This window comes from Megalops cyprinoides, chromosome 16 (genome assembly GCF_013368585.1).
Source record: "Megalops cyprinoides isolate fMegCyp1 chromosome 16, fMegCyp1.pri, whole genome shotgun sequence".
NCBI lineage: Eukaryota > Metazoa > Chordata > Actinopteri > Elopiformes > Megalopidae > Megalops > Megalops cyprinoides.
In genome coordinates this window covers 25,853,745-25,875,590 of record NC_050598.1, presented here as the reverse complement: position 1 = coordinate 25,875,590, position 21,846 = coordinate 25,853,745, and the positions used below count along the sequence as shown (strand labels likewise).

Here is a 21,846-nt window from a genome sequence, read left to right as displayed (position 1 = left end):
ACTCCCTTTGGGACTGGCCAATCCGTGCGGTGGCCTTCACTGCAGAAACCGCACAGTTTGATCACGGAAACTGCAGAATGCTGATCGTCTGCACACAGCCGCAAGCTTCGATGAAGATCCCTTCTCGCGTATCGTTGGCTAATACGTCGTAGTGCCAACAGCCTCACGCTTGGTCGTGATAGCGGCGGCCGCTAGGGGGGATTGACTGAATGGAGGAGACCCCCCCCCCCAAAATAAAAGAGTGAGACGTCTGTGAGATGGCTGGAACTGCAGATGGCATGGGTCATACGCAGACACACACCCTCACTGCCAATGTTTGTGCCTTGTCACCTGCGCCGTCACCCAAGACTGGTTTTTAATATGAGCCGGGCGAGGGCACGCAACCGGCCCTCTGTGAAGTCTCACTGTTCTTCACGGCCTTTGCACAGCAGAATCGGGTTCCTCTTTTCCTATTTTTATGCTGAAGAATGATGCACACTCACCGCTTGAAACATTTTTAGCTAAACCTGAGACAACAGATTTGAAAGGTTCCTTATTAACACAAAACACGGCAACAGCGAACCAAACCTGTAGAATGTTGGCTTGAAAGAACCACTGGCTAGGTGTGTGCTGGGTATGATTTAACACTTTCCCTGCGGTTCACATCCTTAAATTTGATTATGTTTTTCCCCAGATGTTGCCTCAACTTTGCATACATGTCACATGACAACTGTGATCCAACCAGTTGATTTTTCATCAGCCTGATACTGGTGCCCTTTAAGTGAGTCACTGAAGTGAAAAAGCAGTGGAGACACCATGCGAAGGCTTGAAACTAGCAAGGAGCCACACGATAATTTAAGTCTGTTTGTCGGCTGGTCTAACGTTGACAGGTGCATTGTTGTGAACTCAATGTACCTGTTTGGGTCAGGAGTCCCCGTCTGTTTCTATGGATGCTGCCAGTAGCCAGGTGATTGGGCGTGTCTTGGAGTTGACCACCAATACCTGGGGGAAAAAAAGACAAAATAAAATGCAACACAATGACAAACAATAGTAAAAAAAAAAAAAAAAGAAACTCAGGTAAAACCATTACTTAACAGCAGCAGAGGAAGCACAGAAACCTGGGACTTCTGGAAGTCAACAGACCGTTAGCAGCTGTATGTCACACCCCCTTGTCTCAGTGTACAAAACATACAGGAAGTGGTTGTTGAGTTGATCAGAACATCAATCAGGGAATCACAACAGCAAAAAATTCACACACTTGAAGCCTTTGCAAATAAAATCAGTAAGATACATCCATGGAAATCAAGGGTTGGCTGCACGTTATGGCCACCATATCCACTCAATTCATGCTTCAAGAAAATGGATCCAAGTCATCTGCGCCCACTTGTGAGATCTTCTTGTTCATGTGCGAGGGTGTCAATTTGCTGAGAAAAGCTTTGTGGACAATCCTCTCAGATACTGGGTATGTGTGAAAGCGTGCGGTGGCGCAGATGGGGTGGGAAAAATAATAATATGCAGTATGACACCCCCCCCCCCCCCCCCCCATATTTTCACTTGCTAAAATGGTGGGTCACCTCTTTGATATGGACCACCAATCCATCCATCATCCAAAATTGTGGGCGGGCTCATAACAGGAAAGAGATGTGGGCGGGTCCTACTTTTACAGGAAGCCACTGTGGGGGAGAAAGGCTCCCCTGCTGGCCACTGGATGAACAACACCTGGCTGTGGTGGCAGGGAACTAGGAAGGCCCATTTACAATACAGGCCTCAACTTGCTTCCCCAGCACAGTCCCCTTAGGGCAAAGGTGACTTTTACACAGAGCATATGAAGAGGGCAGAGGGGATGAATGATTTCATTTTCAATTCATCTAAATCCCTTAAAATCCCAGCAGCAATCTCGCAAGGGTATCCACCAAATTAGTTACACCTGTTAAGTAACAAGTCCCGACTGCTCAAATAACAAATTTTATGACATGACATATCCCTCGACCTTGAGACTGAGAGGTTCGGCACACTCTAACAATTAAATATAAATACGCTACACAAAAATACACTGCTCCACTGTTTTGTCATAAATTATTGAAAATATGAACCTAATAAATTAGTTGTTTTTGTAAATAATACTATGTTGCAGTTCGAAGCGTGCCTTATCAAAAAATCGCCTGTAGCCCGGGGAAACAAACGCACAAAGACTTAACAGAATGAGTGAGCGATTCCTTTAGGAGCTCCTTTGCGTGGGACATGACCAGACATATCCCTTACTACGCCATATGATAACTTCCATCATGGAATTACAGTGGCGACCTTTCCCCATGTTTACATATGATTTTTACAAATTAAATGCATTAAAACAGTGTATCAATAAACATCTGACAAAACTGCACTGAACAGCTATTTTAAGAAACACTTTTCACGCTGAGTGCAAGACTTGCCCTTAGAGAAAATACTGAAAATGAACAAGGCCGCTTAGTTTGTAAAAATCTGTGTACCCCTTCTACAGATTTACAAAATATTGACCTAGATACGGTATGCCAAGATATTACAATAAAAATAATAAAAAGAGTGGTTTCAACATAGTCACTCATAACGCAGCTCTCGGAGATAATCACCGAAATTAAATATAGCTGGTGTGTTGAAATTATTTATTCGATGACACTGAAAAGCCTATTAAAACTCGTAATTACGAAAACCATCTCCGAAATGGACACACTACTTGTACAAAAAAACCATCACCACGTATTCGTGTCAATTCATACTCGAATGAAATCGATATCGACTCAGCTGCATAATTTTTTGTTATAATATTCCAATGATTCAACAAAACCACTTTGGGGGGAGGGGGGTGAGTAATCCTCCTTTATGAACAAGTTTTCCCCAGAAAAACAACGTATATAAATATATACAAAAATATTATCTTCCAAGTAAAGCATCGGCGAGTTAAATTATAATAAAGGGAAAAGGGCCAAGCAAACGTAGCTAGCCAGCTATCAAGTTTAGAGTGTGCCAAACACCGTGATACTTTTCGAAAAAGACACCCTGAACTCCAAAATATGTCTTATAATGTCACCTACCGATTCCGTGTTAAATCGAAAACATTATACCAATGTAGCGAGAGGTGTAAAAGTTACAACAATCCAGAGCGACATTATTTTAAAATGTCTTTTGTGTAGTTCTTTCTTGGTTAGCAAATTTGGTTAACATCGAAACGATAATCTTTGTTATAGCAAGCTAAGTAGCTAGCAAAGTAATATGGAAAAGTTAGAAGGTGAAGGAAGATACAAAATACTAGCTACGAAAGCCAATTCTGGATGAATGAAATCAACCCAGTCATTTACTTTTCGCCCCACTGTTATTTTTTCCCTAAACGGTTTCAATCCTTCTTTTATATTTAAAGGTACTGGCGGATAAGACGCAAAATTAGCGTGCAAAAGTGTACAGCTAGTCAGGTACAATCATGGAATACATTTAACCCGAACAATCTCATTTTTCCAGATGCCTCAATCATTGCAATTTTAAGAACTCGGGAAGAAAGTGAGTGGGGGAGAGTTAAAAAAAAAAAACATGAAAAATAATTCCCAAAAAATCCAAACTTACCTCCAGCCCAATCGAAAATGGCGCCGAAACGTAAAAAAACGTATTAAATTTCATTGTAAGGTCTCATGCAAGGCTTTGTGGGAGCAATAGCGATGCAACGTTCCCCTCGGGTTCAGTAGGAGGGGGGAGGTGTTGTTGTGTTGTCTGTGCTGTGGCACGTTTCTAATAAACGAGCAATATTAATATCCCGTCTCGGAGCATTTTATCAACCTAGTGTGTATTGCTTTAGTCCGACACTCACGCCGCACAGCTAACTAAACGAGTTTTATGATGACAACGTGCGGCACAGCACTCCACGGTGCGACCACAGCAGTTAGCTGATTGTAGGCTACTTCTTTGAAACTTTATCTAACGAAAAACTCCTTGCCCATTTGCGTTGACCAAGACTCGAAATTAATGGTACAGCTGGTGAAATCTAACCGATTATCATGGTGATGTTCGATGTTTTGTTTGTGTGACAGGAGTTAAGTAAACTGGGTTGTGGTCGAAGAGTTCCTCATATTGTAGAAGGCATTGTTTTTCTTACAGTCCACGTGTTTTAAAGTATTAAGTGAACACTGGAAAGACAAACAGAATACACAAATATTAATATAAACGGATGAATATTAAATGCGTTGTATGTGTGTGTATTTTGGAGGAGGGGTGAAGTTCAAACCCACAGGAAGTTTAAAAGGGCATAAAAACGTGTATGAAATTACACACACACCCACATATGACCATCTGTCTTTGCACCCCCACTGATGTGTGAGATCACAACTTAAAATGTAATAGGTTTTATTACAAAAAGAAATACACCATCTTAGTTTGGGGGGTGGGGGTTGTGCGCGCGTTGTTGGTTTTAATTCCAATATCATCAACTGGCACCTTACCGAGCATATCTTCCTGTTTAAACTTGACCCCCCGCACCCCCACCTCGTCAGTGCCTAACAGTAAATAACAGCTCACCATATTCATAGTGAACAGTCAGCCAGTTCCCCATGCAATGCACGCTCCGCCAGCGGCAGGCAAAGGCTGAAAGTGAAAATAAAAGCCCACTAAATTACAGAGATCTGCTGTGTTAAAGAGACTGCGCAAATGCTGTGAACAATTACACGCTAAGTATCGCATCACCGTTCACATGCAGAGAGGGAGTGGTCTCAAACAACTTGAAAATAATTTGAGCGCTTTAGACATACGATAGTATGTTTATTTTGCTTACCCTCGTTTTTATTTTCAGTCTTCATACCCTCTTTTCAGTCTCTTCCTCTTTTCTTCATCCTGTCCTTCAAGAGACTGGTTCTGGACATTCCATTTTGAGAGTAGCAGACTCAGTGGTGGCCATGCTGTGTGCACCCTAGTTACAGCAAATGGATGAGGAGAGTTATTGAAAAGTGCCTAAACTGTCAAGACAGTGACAGAGTGGCAGAGGGCCTCTCACACCAATAATCAGATCTTATCCATAAATGGATTTGCCCTGCCTGACCTCTTAAACAGAAATGTCCAGCCTAGAACATACAAATGTAGGCCTCTTTTCATCCACACGTGCTTTGCACGTAACTTTGTCTAACTAACTGAAAAAAGAGTGAGTTTTTTCCTTATTCCAGTGTCCTCAAATATAAGCACAACATACGCTGTGGTTAGGATGAACACTACTGGTATAATAAAATAACAGTGCAATGTGCCATGTGATAAAGTTATTTTTGGTCTAGTATCATCAGTGTATCTGTCTGATATGTATGATGAATCTTACGGGCAGAGCTTTAAGTGTGATGGGGGTTATTTGTCTCGGCGCGTGTGGCCCACGAATTTCCCAAACCACGCTTGCACCCCTGACACGCAGAAACCACGGCAGGTAAAGTGCACTGTTGGCTGGCACAGCGGGTGAGTCATAGCGAGACACAGCATGAGGCAAACCGAGAGGGAGAGTACTGGGGAACAATGCGAGCTTTCAGCGTTTGGACTGTGCCTGCGCGCGTGTGTGTGTGCGTGTGCTGTCACAATGGAGCTAGTAAAACGTGAACAGATACGGCTAACTGCAGCATGTGAAACCATGAATATTGCATTGGCAGCACATTTATCAGGCTTATATCTCACAAGCACTCAAACACTCATCCTAACCTATATTTGTGCGCACACACACACACACATATATATATATATATATATATATTTATACAAACAAGGTGAAAAGAGCTACATGACCAAAAATTGCCAAGATTTCATAATGTATTTTAGTGAGAAAAAGTGCCATATTTTAGTGAGAAAAAGTGCCATGTTGCTCAGTTAAGACATATGCGTGCTGACTAAATGGTTAAAAAAAAAATCACCATTTGCATCTTAGATCTGGTGCAGCAAGTCCTTTGATTCCTAAAATTAAAAACAATGAACCATTCACCCTTCATATATTTTTACTAGATTTGGATTGACATGTTATTTCTTTCTCTCCCACCTTTACATACATACTGAATGGCTGTGAGCATGTTTTTCAGGTGTTAAACTGACAGTGTCCGAAACGCAGACAGTGTACTGAATTTGTCACGGACTGGGAGGCCGCGGCTAACTCACAGTTACATCTGCAGCCCCTATTTTGTTGTTGTTTTGAAGAGAGCTACTTGAGTCACTCCACTTCCTTCCTCTCGCCTGGGCTACAGGCCGGCGAGGGGGCTTGGTCTCAACTCATAACTCACTGAAGCTGTGCCTGGTCCAGCGCTGTCGCAGACCTGCATTGTCACAAAACTACACTCCCACAAACATGCACTGGCACAGAAGTGGACTGTATTAGAACGGTGCTGTGTTAGAGGTGCACTATCCAAGACCTGGACTGTCACAGGCCTACACTGCTGTAGGATTACAGTTAGCTACATTTCCATGTAGACAATTAAGGCAGATTTAAGGCTTGCTTTGCTCTCTGAGGCTTTATATGCGCTGACAATTGCTTTTGCTTGCACTGAGGCTGACCAACTCAGGAAGGAACTGTGAACTTGCGATTCTACTGGCCTCTGATGTACAAGCATTGCTGTATGTCAGTTTGTACATTTTGGTCAGCCACAAAGGGCCTGACAAACTTCTCCACAACGCGCAGGACAAGAGAACAGCAGCAAAGGGAACAGTGGCATATGACTAGGAGAGTGACACCACAATGAACATTGGACACTCATGTCACACTTTCGCCACAGTGGCAGCTAAGGGTCTATCAGTCTTGCTGAATGTCCACCAGATAAAAAAAAAAAAAAACTTGAAAAACAGGTGATTCCAGAACTATGAAGGCTTGGCAGGTGAGGTTGTTAGAAAAGAGCTCTCACCTTCCTTTTTTGTTGGCTGATTCCAGTTTTTTTAGTTTTGAAAAGCCTTGAGCTTCAGAAGATTTGCCAAAACTGGGTAGTAACCATACATGTTTTTCTGCCTGATGGCTTGCTCTCTACTTGGATGAGAGGCCTCCTGCAAAAATAGGATGATGCTGGCAGTGGTGTTGGCAGGCCAGTAGGGACTGTCTTCCCATTAGATCAAACAGAAAACTACCAAACACCCAAGTGCAATAATGGGGACACTGTGCTATAGGAGGTGGAAATTTTCAGATGAGATGGTAAATGATCCTGATTCACTGTAGTCATAAAAAAAACCATGGTATGTATTACAAAGAAAAGGAGTCCTTCTCAGTGTGATTACCAAATTTCCAATTCACAATAAAGTCATCTGGTAATTCCTCAGTTTAATTATCTTAATTAATCCTGCTGCTGGCCATTTTCAGCTGAGGACATGGCTGTGATTGAACATGGGCCATAGAGCTCAAATTGCACTTAATGGAAGTGTCTTAACGACTGAGATAGTTGGGGGCCCTGCAAAGCTGTTTGACATCTGTAAAAGGTGCAACATGGATGAAAGCCACTATCATTGTTAATGACATGTATAACAGACAAATTCACACTTAACTGCTGCAAAATGTCATTTTAACAGTGGTGAAAGTACAATACAGTGTATGTTTCTGACAGCAAATCTATGCATAATAATTACAATCTGGATGTCAATGTGTGTTTGCAACCAAGTAAAAAAAAAATCTGTGCTAAAAGCATAGAACTTTCCAACACTGGGGAATTCAAGACACGTCAGAGGGACGGGGAATGACCAACTGATGTTATTACTTATTTTATTTTGTGTATCATATTTACTTTCCTGTGTGTGAGTGACTTTTTAGAGCCTGTGCTGAACTACCAAAAGGAATGTGATTATCTTAATTCATTTTATAATTGCAGCAATCAAGACAAACCTGCTCAGACAAATCATTCACCAAAAGTTTCAGCTGTGGGTAGTGCACATCACCACCAAGAGTTCAGGATACATGTCTGTTGTAAGCAAACTTTGGGAAAGACATGTCATGAAGCTGCTGTTTTTGTATGCTCTCTGCTATACTCAGTCTCATTGCTCAGTGGTCTCCAGGCAAGCTGCCTGATCTGACCTTTCATGTGATACGCAGTATCTAGACAGAACACTGAATTATTGATGCCTCTGCCAGCCATCCTGGTGTCCATTGGTCTTTTAGCTGTTGGGGAAATCTTGCAAAAACACCATTAAGCATGACGAATTAAGCAGCGTGTTTAAACCCAATGCCAACACACGCAATATAGCCAGAGTTCAGAAGGGGTGAAAGAAAAAGACAGAATGAAAGGGCCCGAAAGCAAAGCAAATCAGTAGATACTAGGGAAGTCAATTTGCATGTGTTGAGAAAGGTGGCTAATATGTCCACATGGGTATCCATGCACATACCAACAACGAATTCCAAAACCAGTCGGTTACTAGGCACACAAGCAAATCCTCGCAGTGCTCATCCATAACTCTGGGATGCCTTTGAGGGTCACATGGAGAACGTCCAAGTTTCTGGACAGAACATCTGCAAGGGGATTCCCACAGTTTCTGCAATGCCTCCTTCCTACCCTCTGCTCCTCAGTGTCACAATCACCTGACCCTGGGTAATGACCTCCCAGACGCCTGGCTGTGCCACTCATGTCTCTCATTACAGATGGAGAAAGGAGACATTGTCCGCTGCCAGACATAAGGGCTTGAACAGAGCTGTATGTACCATGTGACTTGGCCATAACATAAAACAAGTCTGAGCTGTGTGGAGCAAGTCATGGACAGCAAAGATGTTGGTGTATGTTTGTGTGTGTGTGTGTGTGGGGGGGGGGTCTGTTTAGACAGTTATTTGCATTTTAATCCTGCCAAACAGTGGATGTTTAATTCACATTCAATAATGGGATTGAGAAAGAAGGCCTGATGTTTGCACTGTGACTGCTATCTGGTTTCACTGAATTTCAGCAAGCTGCCTTCTAACAAAATTTATTGGGACTCACCAGTTTGACATCACCATGAAATGCAATGACTGAAAAAACACAGCCTTTTTATTTAAAATGATAATAATAAACAAAAGAACACCATATCAGCAGAATTAAAGGTCACTCGTAGTAGCCCAGTTTCCTTTCATCCATTTCCCTTAGGTTAAACAAAATGGGGATGATGCACTAGTACGCATGTGTGAAAATAGCCTATTACAGCTGCATGTTTATGCAGAAGAATTGGATCTACGTTACTGTACCATCTAAAAGTTTCTCAGAGCATTATCTGATTATTTTCTTGTGCAGATAGGGGGATGTTGACTGATTTTATCTGGGGCTGAAGAGATGGTTCGGGGAATGCTGCTGCCATTGGGGCCTGCAGTCAATTCATTGGTCACTTCAAACTCTCCTGACTTTGGTCCTGCCCCAGAGTACTGGTAGACGACAGTCAAATTAGTTTTCACCAGAGTGTCAGTGCATTTCCTGCACTTTGCTATTACAAATGAAAAGAAAGGGAGGAAATAGACGAGGAGGCAGATTCACAAATCCATGTAGAGTTTGTCATTGCATAAAAAGAAATCATCTCCTGCAATGCTGTGTCCCTGTCAGTGGGCATCATGAAAAGTGGCCACTACTGAACAAACAACACCTATAGGTAATAAATATTCACCTACATACATAAGGTACAATAACAACAATAAGTTGTGTTATATTTACAGGTTACACACAGAGGCTGTGTCAACGCTAATATTTTAGGATGAGTGTAAAACTCTTCCGTCTCTTTACAAGTTGACGGTGTTTGCGTCACATAAGTGTAGCACACCCATGCAAACATTTTGCGCAAGTTAAATATATCTATCCTCTAATCTTGTGGCAGTCAAGGTTGCCCTCTTATGGTCAAAAATAGTACAACCATAGGCTGTCCGTCCTGAGTGCGAAATGTAGTGTCCTATATAAAGAAACGAACGAAGTTGACTCTCTTGCACGCTCTCAGAGGATAGATTGTCAAGCTACTTAGGATAACCCAAGAATAGGATGTTGCTTGGTGGGTTGCAAGCTTAGCCGTTTGCCGCTCAGAACAGCTGAAGTAAATTCTAATACTATTAGCGCCTTGTTAGAGGTAATGATGACTTATTTTAATCGTTGTATGGGTTTGCTCTACGTGAGTTGTGGCTTGTTGCGCGCAAACAGTAAGTATTTAAGTGTCTGCGAATTATATGATTATTTAGAAAACCTTCCGAAATTATTGATAAACTGAAGGCGGGACATAATGACGTAGTGCTCGTGCCTCTGCAGGAAATTGCTTAGACCCGTTCCTCTCATTGGTCACTCTATTGCCTTTCAAATTGGGTCGCCGGCAAATTCTCACATTTTTATTGGTTAATGTGGCGATCTATCAAACGAGCAGGCAAGAGAAGGGGCGGGAAGTTTGGTTGAGACAGGAGTTCTGCTGCAGCGACAGGCGGAGTGGTAAACAGAACATTGAAATCAGTGCCTCAATAAGACAATTAGCTAGATATTTCATTTGATTACCAGCTGTAATTCACAAGACAAATATAGATGTCTTGGACATCGGACTAACCTAGAAATTACTGAGGGTTGCTGATCTGTGAGAGATTTCGTTACATCGTTAGACTACCTTGTTAGCCAACAGTAGCAAGCTAGCTAAATTATTTCTGAGGCTTATCAATAGCTAGCTAGCTAGTTAGCTAGCTAGCTGGCTGGCTACTGTAGCTGGACTATCCAAGAGCTACAGATGAATCAGGTTGCGCCCAGTCTCACTTTTCAACGGCTTAAGCAACGTACTTTGCTAGCTCGTGTTTTCTGTTTGGAGAGTTGCTGAAATTAACCTCGCTACCGCACACACATTCTGATCATGCATTTTGGTTGTTAGCTATGTCTTTAGTGGTGCGTGGGCCATCCTTTTCAGGAAAAGCATAGCTGGAGTTAGCTAGCTGGCCGGCTATTGTTTGAGTAGCTACCGCAATTTACTGTAGCCAAAGCCATATACCGTCAAAACAGAGAAACGCTTGTTTGGTAGAGAGGGATTTTTTAGCTGTATTGATATTCGAACGAGATGATCCCCGACGAGACTTTGAAAGAATCACTCTAGTTAGATACAGAAAACAATTGGATAAGAATGGACTCTTATTTTCGCTTTACAGTTGGTTAACTACAGCTGGAGTTGGGAACAAATACCTGCAATTTAACGTTATCCTTCCGTCGGTCATTCATGCGCAGAAATATAACGTGTGTAGCTACATGGAGGGATGGAGGTCTGGGTCTACATCAATCTGTCCGGTAACTTTGAATTTGTCTGCCGCTGACTTGCTATGAAGACGACTAGCAAGCTTGCAGTGTCGCAGAAATAAAAGTAGTCTCGCTAAAAAGTTTGCACATGTGACCACAACCACAATGAATAACTCTGGAGTCATGCAGCAAGAGACGATGGAGCTGGACCTCGAGATACCATCGTCACTGGGTCAAAGCGACGGGTGCTTGAGACGATCCAACAGCGCACCGATGATAAACGGCTTAAGGTTAAGATTCGTTTTGACTTGATCGGTTTGGGGGAAACGTTTTTAAAATCTCAAATTCTTGTTGAAAAGTGGCCTTGTTCTGTATTCCTTATTTTTGTCCCGTGATTATGCTGGTGGCATTTGCATGCATTTAACTAAGAGTACATGGTCTGTTTAGTTTATAGTTTGCCCTGCAGTCGCCTTGATTGGTCCGTCAGTAATTTATCAGGTTTATTACAAATTAAACTGATCTGCAAATTCACCCTTCCATCTTGTCTTGCTGAAACTTGAAGGCTTTTCGTCAACTTTGCAACTCTGTGCGTATGCCCGTTTGCAGTGTTGACTTAACGGGGCCTCCAGTCTTTCCAGTAATGGCAGAGTTTTCAGTTCATTACTCTAAACACTACAGAACGACTACAGAAAGTTTACGATAAAGCTAGATATTGTTGTTGAGAAAGTCCAGACATTCCCAGCTGCAGATGTCTTTACATAGGGTTTCACTGTCCATCTTCTGTCTGATATTCTATGAATAAACCCCTCTCTCTGATCATCAGTGACAACACGCAGGTGTTTCAGAGGGAGGTCATCCTCGGTCGCAGAAACAGCACGACCATTGTGAACCGTCCCGGCCTGGTATGGAACCATCAATGTTTTGTTTTTCTTTACTTTTTTTTTGTTTTCTGGGGGGGGGAAGTATTGGTGGTTTAAAACCAGTCATTTAACAGCACATCACCCAAACACTTCATTGGTGCTGCAGATGGTGTGGTTTAAGCTTTGTCATTTTTTTTATACGCATGTGTGTATATCATGTACAGGTCCCTTCATCTCCCATCCGAGTCCCCAGCACCAGACTCCACCAGATAAAACAGGTAATCTGCTCCCACTTGATAATCCACCAGCACAGTAGCTGACTTGTGCACATGGCTGGCCCACATGGCATTGGTACAATTTTACAACAGCAATACCCTTGTCATTAACACTGTAAAGGTGCAGATCTTTGTTTATAGCAAGAACAGCAGAAGGTAAGCTCTCTGGGGATTCAATTTTGTTTTGGATGTTTTTGTGACCAAAGTGATTGCAGTGAAAAGCATGACTGCAGTTTTTTTGCACAATTTTTGTTTGTTGATCATCTAGGAGAAACCCCAGAGGGCCTCACCAGACTAGGGGGCTACTTTTTTCTCCTGAGGTGACCTGCATGTCAGACCCCTGCCTCCCTCGATCACCATAGGGAGTGTGGGTGACGGAGAGACATGCCAGAGTCAAACAGCATGGAGCTCACAGGGCCAGCAGTCTCACAGAGCGGACTGACTGGTAGTATCGCGCTCCAACACTTAAAACTAGAGCCTGACTGCCTGTTCACAGCCATCCGTGTGGATTGGGCACTGCATAGATTGGATTAACTTAGTTTGGCTTAACGTAGTATATGGATGGGGTAATCATCTCTGTACACCGTAAGCCTATCCTGTCGATATGCAGACTGGTTGAACTGCACAGCCTGTGCTCTGAGGTGGTGCTTATGAATGCACACTGTATTGCCATCTAGTGTGATGAATCGTGTCCTGTGGCTAATGTAAGTGTTTGCTTTGTGATCCTCCAGGAAGAGGGTGTTGATGTGATGAACAGAGAGACCGCCCATGAACGGTAAGCAGCCTGGCTTCTGCGGGGTTCCTGAATCTCCTGAATGGAAACCAGGACCGTGGGGACACGCAGTGCTTTTCCAGAAGTCTCATTTGACCCAGTTAAGCTGGCTAATTGAGAATTGGGGTGGGGGTGGGGGGGTGCGTTGAATTGTTGTGACATGTTTTGAATCAGTTTTTAAATCAGTTTTTTACCAGCTTCTTTTTCTGCAGTCTTATGAGATATAAGGTGCTGACTTTCTGTAAGCAGCCTTTTTAGAGTGCCAACCGGCATTTTTACCTGGCTAACGTTAACTCAGGGTTTGCTCTGAAGATATATTGTCGTTTACACATTGTGAAGCGTTACATAAATGTTTCACATTATTGTATGATCATGGCTTTTAAAAGGACCACTTCTGTCCAGTCAGATCTCGCATGTGTGTGTGAAATCTATTACAGGTGTGTGTGCGTGTACATGTGTATTTCACAGATCAGGCGCAAAATGATGGAGAAATTCCTCGTCCCTGAGAGCATCAGTAGAGATGCTGTGTCCCTGTGGGCACCTTTCTATCCAGCCTTTTCCAACATGAACAGCCATAAAAATAGGACAGCAGTAGTCAGTGGAGTGTACTTTTGGGTGTCCACTTTGAAAAAGAATGTGCTTTTAGATACTCATTTTTTTTAAAGAATGTGCTGTTGTATATTAATTTTGAAAATGTTGTAAATGCATTTTTTTTGTCTTCTCTCTTTCAGGGAGGTACAAGCAGCAATGCAGATGAGTCATTCATGGGAGGAGAGTCTCAGTTTGGTAAGAAATGCCTCTCTTCAGTTAGGACATCAGGTCTTCCTCCATTCCAGTGTTTGCGTTGAGAGTTGATTCACGCCCGTGATTCCCCCCCCCCCCCCCCCACACACACCCTTTTTTTGCCTTTTGCGTTTGCACTGGTCCTCCCAATTTCTGTTGATATGTTCTGGAATACTCAGTTATTCCACACTGGAATGCTGTCAGGTGTTTCATCCTATGGGCATGTCGTGGCCTCAGGGCTGCGGTGGCTCCCTTTCCCTGCTGTAGGGACTGTGGACAGTACAGACATGCAACATCAAACCAAGCGGAGTTAACAGGGCCACCAGTCTCTCGAGAACAGACTGAGTCGGTAGTATTATACTCCCACATCAGGCTCGTGGCTCAAATCTGAAGGCTCGCTGCAGAATGTAGAATCTGAACGGTGTCTGAGGAGGACACCCGGGGGTTTCTCTGTGATCACAGTTGCCCCCATTTTCTGCCAGAGTGATAACGACTTCGACAAGTCTTCGTCGTCTTCCCCGAAACGGATCGACTTCGTGCCGGTGTCCCCGGCTCCGTCCCCGACCAGAGGACTGGGGAAAAAGGTGGGCAGTCTTCCAGCTTGGTAGTGTGTGCGCTTGAGATTTTGTATTCGCGTTTAGTCATGTGGGAGACGGTCTTATCAGGAATGACATAAAAAGGGGAGGTAGATAAGGGCATGATGATAAGGCCACATGAACAAACATGTGGAGAAAACATAAGGGCAATGATATGCCCGTGCTCTGTAGTCAGATACAATACAAATATTTCACTCTGTTGTTTCAATCCCACAGCAATGCTTCTCTCCCTCCCTACAAATTCCGGTCAGCAGCAACGGGCTATCCCCCAGCCCCGTTCCCAGTCCTACCCGCCGTTTCAGGTAAGCCCTTCAAGCCCAGAGGGGCCTTCATTCTCACCAGAGAGAAACGAGACTGGCACGATCGCTCAGTGAAACATTCCTTAAAGGTGGCTCTTGTCGTGCCAGGCATTGAGCCAGAATGTTGTTTTGAAAGTCAAAATAAATACATTGCAACAGAGTCATGAATGACAGTGGACTGTGGTAGAGGGATGTTTGTGTTTTGCCTGGCACATGGCTGAGGATTTGACTGTGCTGTCCCTGTGCGCTCTCTGTGACTGTCCAGTCGGAGGAGTCAGAGTCCCATAAACTGCATCAGGCCGAGCATTCTGGGGCCCATCAAGAGGAAAGGTGAGACCATCCTACCTGCTCTTTCCCTATTAGGAATGCTGAGTAGGAGAATGTGTGTGCAATGGCCTCTGATGTAGTAAGACGCACGACGTGTACATTTTTTTTTTTTTTTGTCTTATTTTTATTTCAAAGTGAAGCCATTGTTGCAGGAGAGGGGATAAATGTAATCATGTGATGTAGCCATCGGGAGCTCTGATTTTAATGAGTGCAGGAATCAATACACCTGATGCGTATTGCGAGTAGGCACGGTGTCTGTAAGAGGGTTTTCACTCACTGCCTCTGTGTGTGGTGGGGTCAGGTGATATGGAGCCAGAGAGCCAACCCAAGAGACTCTTCCAGGGCACTGCCAGCATGCTGTCCCCTGAAGTGACCCACCTGTCAGACCTCAGCCCCTGGTGAGTAGTTCTGTGGTCCCTCCCTGTCTCTCTGTGGTCCTTGAGCCGATGAAGAGGCTGTTCCCTCATTTGTCAGCATGTGTAGATCTACCGGTAAACCTGTGAGAACAAAGCTGCTTTTAGAGTTTTTCACATTAAAAAAAATATCACAGGACAGAATTTAAAATGGTGCAGACGTAAACACCTCTGTTGCCCTTTTTCGGGGATGATGGTAGTTAAAGCACTGATTGGGACTGAGTGGCCTTTTTAGGCAAAAAGTGAAGTGTGGATCAGTTTCTCTCAATACTCAAACATGAGATCATATGAGGGGTACAGAGGGAAGAAATGAAAAGTGGAGTGGAGGGAAGTCCTTTTGGTAGCTCAGTCAGTAGGAGAAACCATTTTAAACCAAGCAGTAAAGATTAAAGACTTTAGTGCAACATGCAGCAGGCAACTATATTTTATATATATATATATATATAATATACTGTAAATGTAAATATGCTAGGCTCACCTCACCGTGACAACCTCTGGCAAGACAAATGCAATCCTCTGCTACACTTGCACCCAGCCAACGGCTGTTTTTTGCACTGCAAGTCACACGGCCCACTTCAGCGGGGTGGGCGCTCACTGGAGCATTTGTGCTACTCAACTGATGTCATCCGAGCAACTTGAAGGTGCCTAAGGAATGACAGGGGTGAGCTGAGAGCGGAAAAATGAGCACAGGCTGGCTGACTTGCCCACCCCCCCCAGTAGAACGAAGCAAATTTTTTTTTCTGCTGCGAGATCCCAGTGACTGTTGGCAAACGATGTGGCCAGATTGGAACCCAGGCTGCAGGGCTCAGCCTGAGCTCAAAGTTAATGTGTTACTGACAGAGCCACTCGGGGGGGGCCTGCCCCTAAATCAGCGCTTCAGCTGAATTCCATGTCGGTAGAATGCAGTTTGTTTCTCTCATTCTGTCGGGCTCTTCTCCTGTCCCCACACGTGCCCTGTCTTATTAACCCTCTCTCTGCCAGTCTGACCCCAGACCTGCTGGATGGAAGCCTCAGCAGTGTCGGCTCTTCTTCTGGGTCCCCGGCCAAGATGGAGGGCGTGTCTTCCTCCCCCGGGACCTCGCCCTTCACCCCTCTCCAGGACCTTTCCCCAAAGTGACACAGAGGTGCAGTAAAGGAGAGGGGGAATGAGGCTTCTGGGATTCTGTCTCACTGTTCCACTTTGGAACTGTGTTTGCATTGGTTTGCAGATTGGACAATAGGCGATTAATCAGAGGAGACAGCAAGGAGAAAAAAAACCTGTCTTTTTTTTTTTTTTTTTTTTTATAAACGCCTTGGATCTGAAGTGGTGTGGATGCTCTGTTCAGCTATGAAAGAGCGGTGGTTATGGGGACAGTTGGCATCAGCTTCTTTGTATGGATTTACCACATGGTGCTGAGCCCCTGTGCTGTTCCAGAACTGCAGTTTCCCCACTGGCTCTGCACCGGTTATCTCGAAGCCAGACAGAAATGGAAGTACCATATCCTTTCCCTCAAAAAGTCTTTTTTTTTTTTTTTTTTTAAAGGGGGCTTAAGATGACAAATGAACTGCCTTAACAGGATTTCCAAGTTCTTTGGTGTACCTGCACAAATTTCCTAGAGGTATTGTTGTGAATGAATTTAACTTATTTTGATCCCACTTGCAATTTTTTTGTAAGAATGTATATAATTATTATATATTGTTAATATTACTGTTGTTTGTTAGCTCTGAGGTGATTGCGGGCTCAGGGCCAGAAGCGCAAACTGACAATTGTTTCACTGGAACCTTTCTGCAGCTAAGGTTCTGGGGGTGTGTGGGTGGGGCAGGGGGTCTTTGAGTCCTTGTCTTTGTCAGAGGGGTGCAGATGGACAATGAATTTCAGTTGAATGTCACTCTTTTTGGAGAGGAGCCTGTGTATCTTGGTGAGGGCTTTTATGAGTTCCTTTGCCTTGGCACTTAAACCTGGCATGTCTGTCTTCTACTGAGTCAACACGAGGTGTCTGGATTAGACCTGATCTCCCGCTGTTGCACCTGGAGGAACCAAAGGGAGTGATGGTGGTGTCCATTCATGCCAGAACTAGAACACTACAGAGCAGCTGTACTGCATGGGTCAGGGGCGTAAAAATGCTGCTGCAGATTGCTGATTTGCTGCTTTTCATTGAATGGAAATTTATGATTTTTTTTTTTTTCCTGTCTTGAGTGAGACACTTTCTTTTTTTTTTTTTTTTTTTTTTAGTGACAAACTAAAAACTGTCTGGAAAACATTTACCAATGTAGTTGGCGATTTTTGATGCAAAGTGCTGCACAGCCTGTAAAGGTAAAGACACTGATGACAGTTAACGGCTTACGAGTGAGTCCACAGTAACTGTGGAGACGGTACAGACCAAACAGTGCGGGTGATATTGGTGTGATAGTGGGGGCTCTTCGTGTCTTGTGGCCTCCTGCCCTTGGGGACGTGGAATAATTTATTCTCTCCCAAAGTGAATGTTTCTGGACTCCCCTTTATATCCAACAGCTTCCTTCTTAATTGTGTTCAGTTCTGCAGCTTGGAACCGATGAACTGGCAGTGAGGAAATCGAAGCTTCATTCCCTAAACACAAGCCATCCAGACTAATTTGGGCTTCTGGTGGTTTTTGTTTTGCTTTTCACTGGAGAAAGTGCTGTCATTAGCTGATTCAGTAATTCTCTGTGCCATTGAAGCAATCATATATACAGGAGGTGTTTGACTGCAGCTGTATGAGGTCAGTGTTAACCAGTTTGATTTTTTTTTTTTTTTTTTTTTTTTTTTTTTTCAAAATAGGTTTTATAGAACACTTTTTCTTTCAAAGAAGGCCTGCTTTTTCCTTCAAAGATGCTGCTGCTGCATCAGCAGTAACGTTCTGCATTCATGCTGATGCATCAGGCTTGATATTTGCTTTTTTTCTGTGTAGGCAAGGCAGAGAATGTAGAGTGATACAGATCTGAGTAATGGATTTTAATTCTAAACAGGAAGTTGAGACGGCTTCGGTGCAACTGCACATTGTTCAGTTGATGTCTTTTTTTTTTTTCCTTTGTAAACAGTTGGGGGAAAGAATGCACCTTGTTGAAGATTGTTTGTTTGCTTTTGTGTCATTGCTGGAATATGTTTTGTTTTTTTGTCTTTGTCCTGTGGACTTTCCTCTGTTTGTGTTTAAAGTATATATATATATTTTCTCCGTAATATGCTTCATTTTTGAAAGTGTACTGATACTGAAATGGCAGGAAATGAGGAGAGAACCTAAAAAGGCTTCTGTGTGTGTGAATTTTTAGAGGACTAGAAGTCTGCTTGCGTTTGTGTGTTTGATTTATGAACACGTGTGTCCAGTGGGAACCCTACTTTTTTCCCCCCTCTGTTCCCCATGAAATCTGTGTCTGGATCAAATAAGAGAAAATAAATTATTAGGTGTACAGCAGTTTCTTTGCAATGAGTGGTTTGTCGTTTCAAGTTGGATGCAAAGTGCTTGCTGCAGAGATAAAATTTTAATGTACCACTCAAAGGAGCTGCCACAAAGCGCAATTCAGAGAAACGAATAAAAGAGCAATTATATACTGAATGAACAATGGAGAAGACATTTGCAAGAATGACAGTAGTAATGACAATGAGCTGTTCAAATTATGCTGGTTTGTTGACAGATGTGCTGACAGAACTCTGTAGTTAAATATAGAAAGGTATAAGATTTTCTCTTGCAAGGATGGAATGTGAAAAGGAAAACTAAACCACAGTAAATAAGAGAGGAAAATTTCCCCATTGATCCCACAGGACCAAATCTGCCTTGTGTCTTCAGCAGATCAAATTATGCTAACTTTGAAAGAACCTGAGCTGTAACGGATGTAATGGTTATTCACTCTTGAAAATGGGAAAAATAAAATGGCCACAGGTTCCATGAAACAATGTCAATACCTCGGAAATTGACCTGACCCAGAGAGAATTGGCTTCCTTTCATGATACCTGTGCGTTCTGCATTTCAGCTTGGTGTGGTATTGCCTCTGCTTTGGTCAGCATTTAATTTGCCTCGTGTTGGTGTTGAAGTAGATCACCACTGATTTTCATGAACAAGTGAATAGAGTCTTTACTCATAAACACTGGGTGCATAGGCAAGGTAAACAGGAATTTAGGATTGTCAGTTACCCTCAAGAAGCTCACCAAAAATAAAATGACTTGTAAAATAAAATCATAAGGGCTTCTTATGTATCTTACAAGACTTACTTTTCATGCCAGAGAAAAGCTTTTCACAGGTGCTTCAGTCTGCATATATTTGGACCACAAATCACCTCTCAGTGGGTGAGAAGCTGGCAGAGTTTTTAGAATATTTGACACAGCTGAGGAATTAAAATGATATTTGTCTGAAAATTTTAAAAATTCAATATAGCTATGTGCACTGATCAGGGCCAGATGATATGTCTGCAGACCCTTATGGAAAATTACAGGTCAGATGAGGGAATCTTGCTTGCACTGGCAGCGTAACTGATCAATAATAGATGTCTGGACATGTACATAGTGTCAATTTAGTGGTGCAACTTTATGTAAGTGCAGATAAGCTGTAGCTCATAAAGCTGCAGCCTGCAGTTTTATGTAGGTGTCCATAAAAAGAACACGTACCAGTTATTAAAATGAGCTATGCCTGGGCAAGGAATTTGTTATTGCAGTGTAAGTATACTACCCATAATTGTGGGACAGGAACATTTAACTTCTGCAAGATATTTTGTACAGCAGAGAAATTGCTAGCTCTTGGCCTCATTTTAATTCTGCAGATACTTCTCTTAGCCTTTGATTGTTAAGATATTATGAGTCAAAATATATCATTTCCTTTCAAAAATGGAAAAGTACACCAATTTGGATACAGCAGAATTTCTCTTGTGGTTAGCAATGATCCTACTTTCCAAACTTGCATAGGTGATTCATCTTGGAAGAAAACTGGACTGACAGCATTACTGGAAAAGATATATTTGAGGACAGCCATAGACAACAAATTATTTGCAATTGCAAATGACACCTAAATGGGGGGGGGGGGGGGCTTTGAGTATTTTTTTTTCTGGAAAAAGTTAGCATTGCACAATCTCTAATACTAGTGAAAATGTATTTAATGAGTTCAGAATTTATTCATTAATTTCGGGGGCGTACCTCTTTCTCACGAAGATGCGCACCTTGAAGTGTGGCAGTATGGATCTGGTTGTTCAGTTATGATCAAGAAGTAATCAGATAGAGTGGGATCCTGAAGGAGAAGTGCTGTGGATATTTTGAGGACACGAAACACCTAAATATGAATATGCGTCACTTTGAGTGGAGTATGCACTTTAATAGGCATTATTTTCTTTCAGCGTGAATGCAAAAAAGGGCCTGTCTGTATCAGCTATGATTTGTTTAAAACGCATCTGAGTAATAGTGTAATGCGCGCGGCCCAGAGTGCCTGTAGACATTGACAAGTGAAACTGAGGCAGATTTGAGATCTGTAACGTACGTAAAGAAAGCCCACCGGAGGGATCCGTACTTATATTGACAGATACTCACGGGTAACTTTTCAGTGGGTGCATAACACTATGACATCCAAGCTGGAAAATTTGCAAAATGTTATCGAAGCATACAAAAAACAAAAACGATGCTAACACGGCCATGCTACCATATTAATGAAATTCGTTATCATCCGTAATAAATGATGTTCAAGTAATGTACCCATGCTATCCAAAGTTTCCTCGCCCACACTAAGAAATCAAAATAATATACAGCTTTCGTCAGGTATCACTTTAGTTTGAATCCCCTGCTTATAGTGGGAATTGTACCCTGCTTGTAACCCCTGTGCTAGAAGACACAAAATTGTTCGCATTGTAAAACTTAAATTGTTGGAGAGCTGAAAGCATTTCATCACGTGGGCGGGGTCCCAAAAATGTCCCACCAGGAGCTGTGGACGCGGGGTGGGTGGGGAGATTCCGCTCAGTCTGTGGTCTGCGCTCACTAGTTTCTGACAGGCCGCTGTGCCTTGCTCGCCTGGGTCCTGTGATCCGGATCGTGAATTTATGAGGGATGGAGAGCCGCTCCACCGTTGACAGACCCCGCTTCTTGTCTGTCTGTATGTCTGTATGATGCCCTCAGCTCCAATCGGTGGAGCATGACGGTGAAATGGACTTTTTTCACACGGAGAGCAGCGAGTGAGTGTCAGAATTCCTTCTCCTTTTTCTCCAATAATTGTCTAATGAGTTGAAATAATACAACGGCGATGACAAGCGTCATAAACCCACTCATGATAGCAAAAAAAAAAAAAAAACATTCAGCTTCATCTTAAGACATTGAGCGATGCAGTTGTTGCTTGATTTAACGAACTATTTGCTTGATTTAAGTTTGTACTTTAACATTAGATGAAACGTTTCATGATATATCGTTTACATTCTTTTGGCTGCAAGTT

At 42.9% G+C, this 21,846-nt stretch overlaps 1 protein-coding gene and 2 non-coding genes across 3 annotated transcripts; all 3 read left to right on the top strand.

The window, feature by feature from the left end:
* Positions 1 to 10,342: 10,342 nt before the first annotated feature.
* LOC118791084 (protein FAM122A-like) lies at positions 10,343 to 16,690 on the top strand. The gene is made up of 10 exons (XM_036548344.1): positions 10,343 to 11,419; positions 11,953 to 12,031; positions 12,214 to 12,267; positions 12,996 to 13,039; positions 13,768 to 13,822; positions 14,302 to 14,403; positions 14,632 to 14,717; positions 14,980 to 15,044; positions 15,343 to 15,439; positions 16,436 to 16,690. The coding sequence occupies exons 1-10, from the start codon at positions 11,295 to 11,297 to the stop codon at positions 16,569 to 16,571; spliced, it is 843 nt and encodes a 280-aa protein (XP_036404237.1). The 5' UTR covers positions 10,343 to 11,294; the 3' UTR covers positions 16,572 to 16,690.
* On the top strand, positions 12,590 to 12,731 carry LOC118791698. The gene has a single exon (XR_005005559.1). It is a non-coding gene; the product is annotated as a small nucleolar RNA U109 (small nucleolar RNA).
* LOC118791697 lies at positions 14,038 to 14,190 on the top strand. Its single transcript, XR_005005558.1, has one exon. It is a non-coding gene; the product is annotated as a small nucleolar RNA U109 (small nucleolar RNA).
* Positions 16,691 to 21,846: the final 5,156 nt, after the last annotated feature.

Bases quoted from the DNA above. Each gene is read 5' to 3' on its own strand.
- LOC118791084 (XM_036548344.1), top strand. From the start codon at position 11,295: ATGAATAACTCTGGAGTCATGCAGCAAGAGACGATGGAGCTGGACCTC. The intron at 11,420-11,952 runs GTTAAGATTCGT...TCTGATCATCAG, and splicing joins CCGATGATAAACGGCTTAAG to TGACAACACGCAGGTGTTTC. The intron at 15,440-16,435 runs GTGAGTAGTTCT...TCTCTCTGCCAG, and splicing joins CTGTCAGACCTCAGCCCCTG to TCTGACCCCAGACCTGCTGG.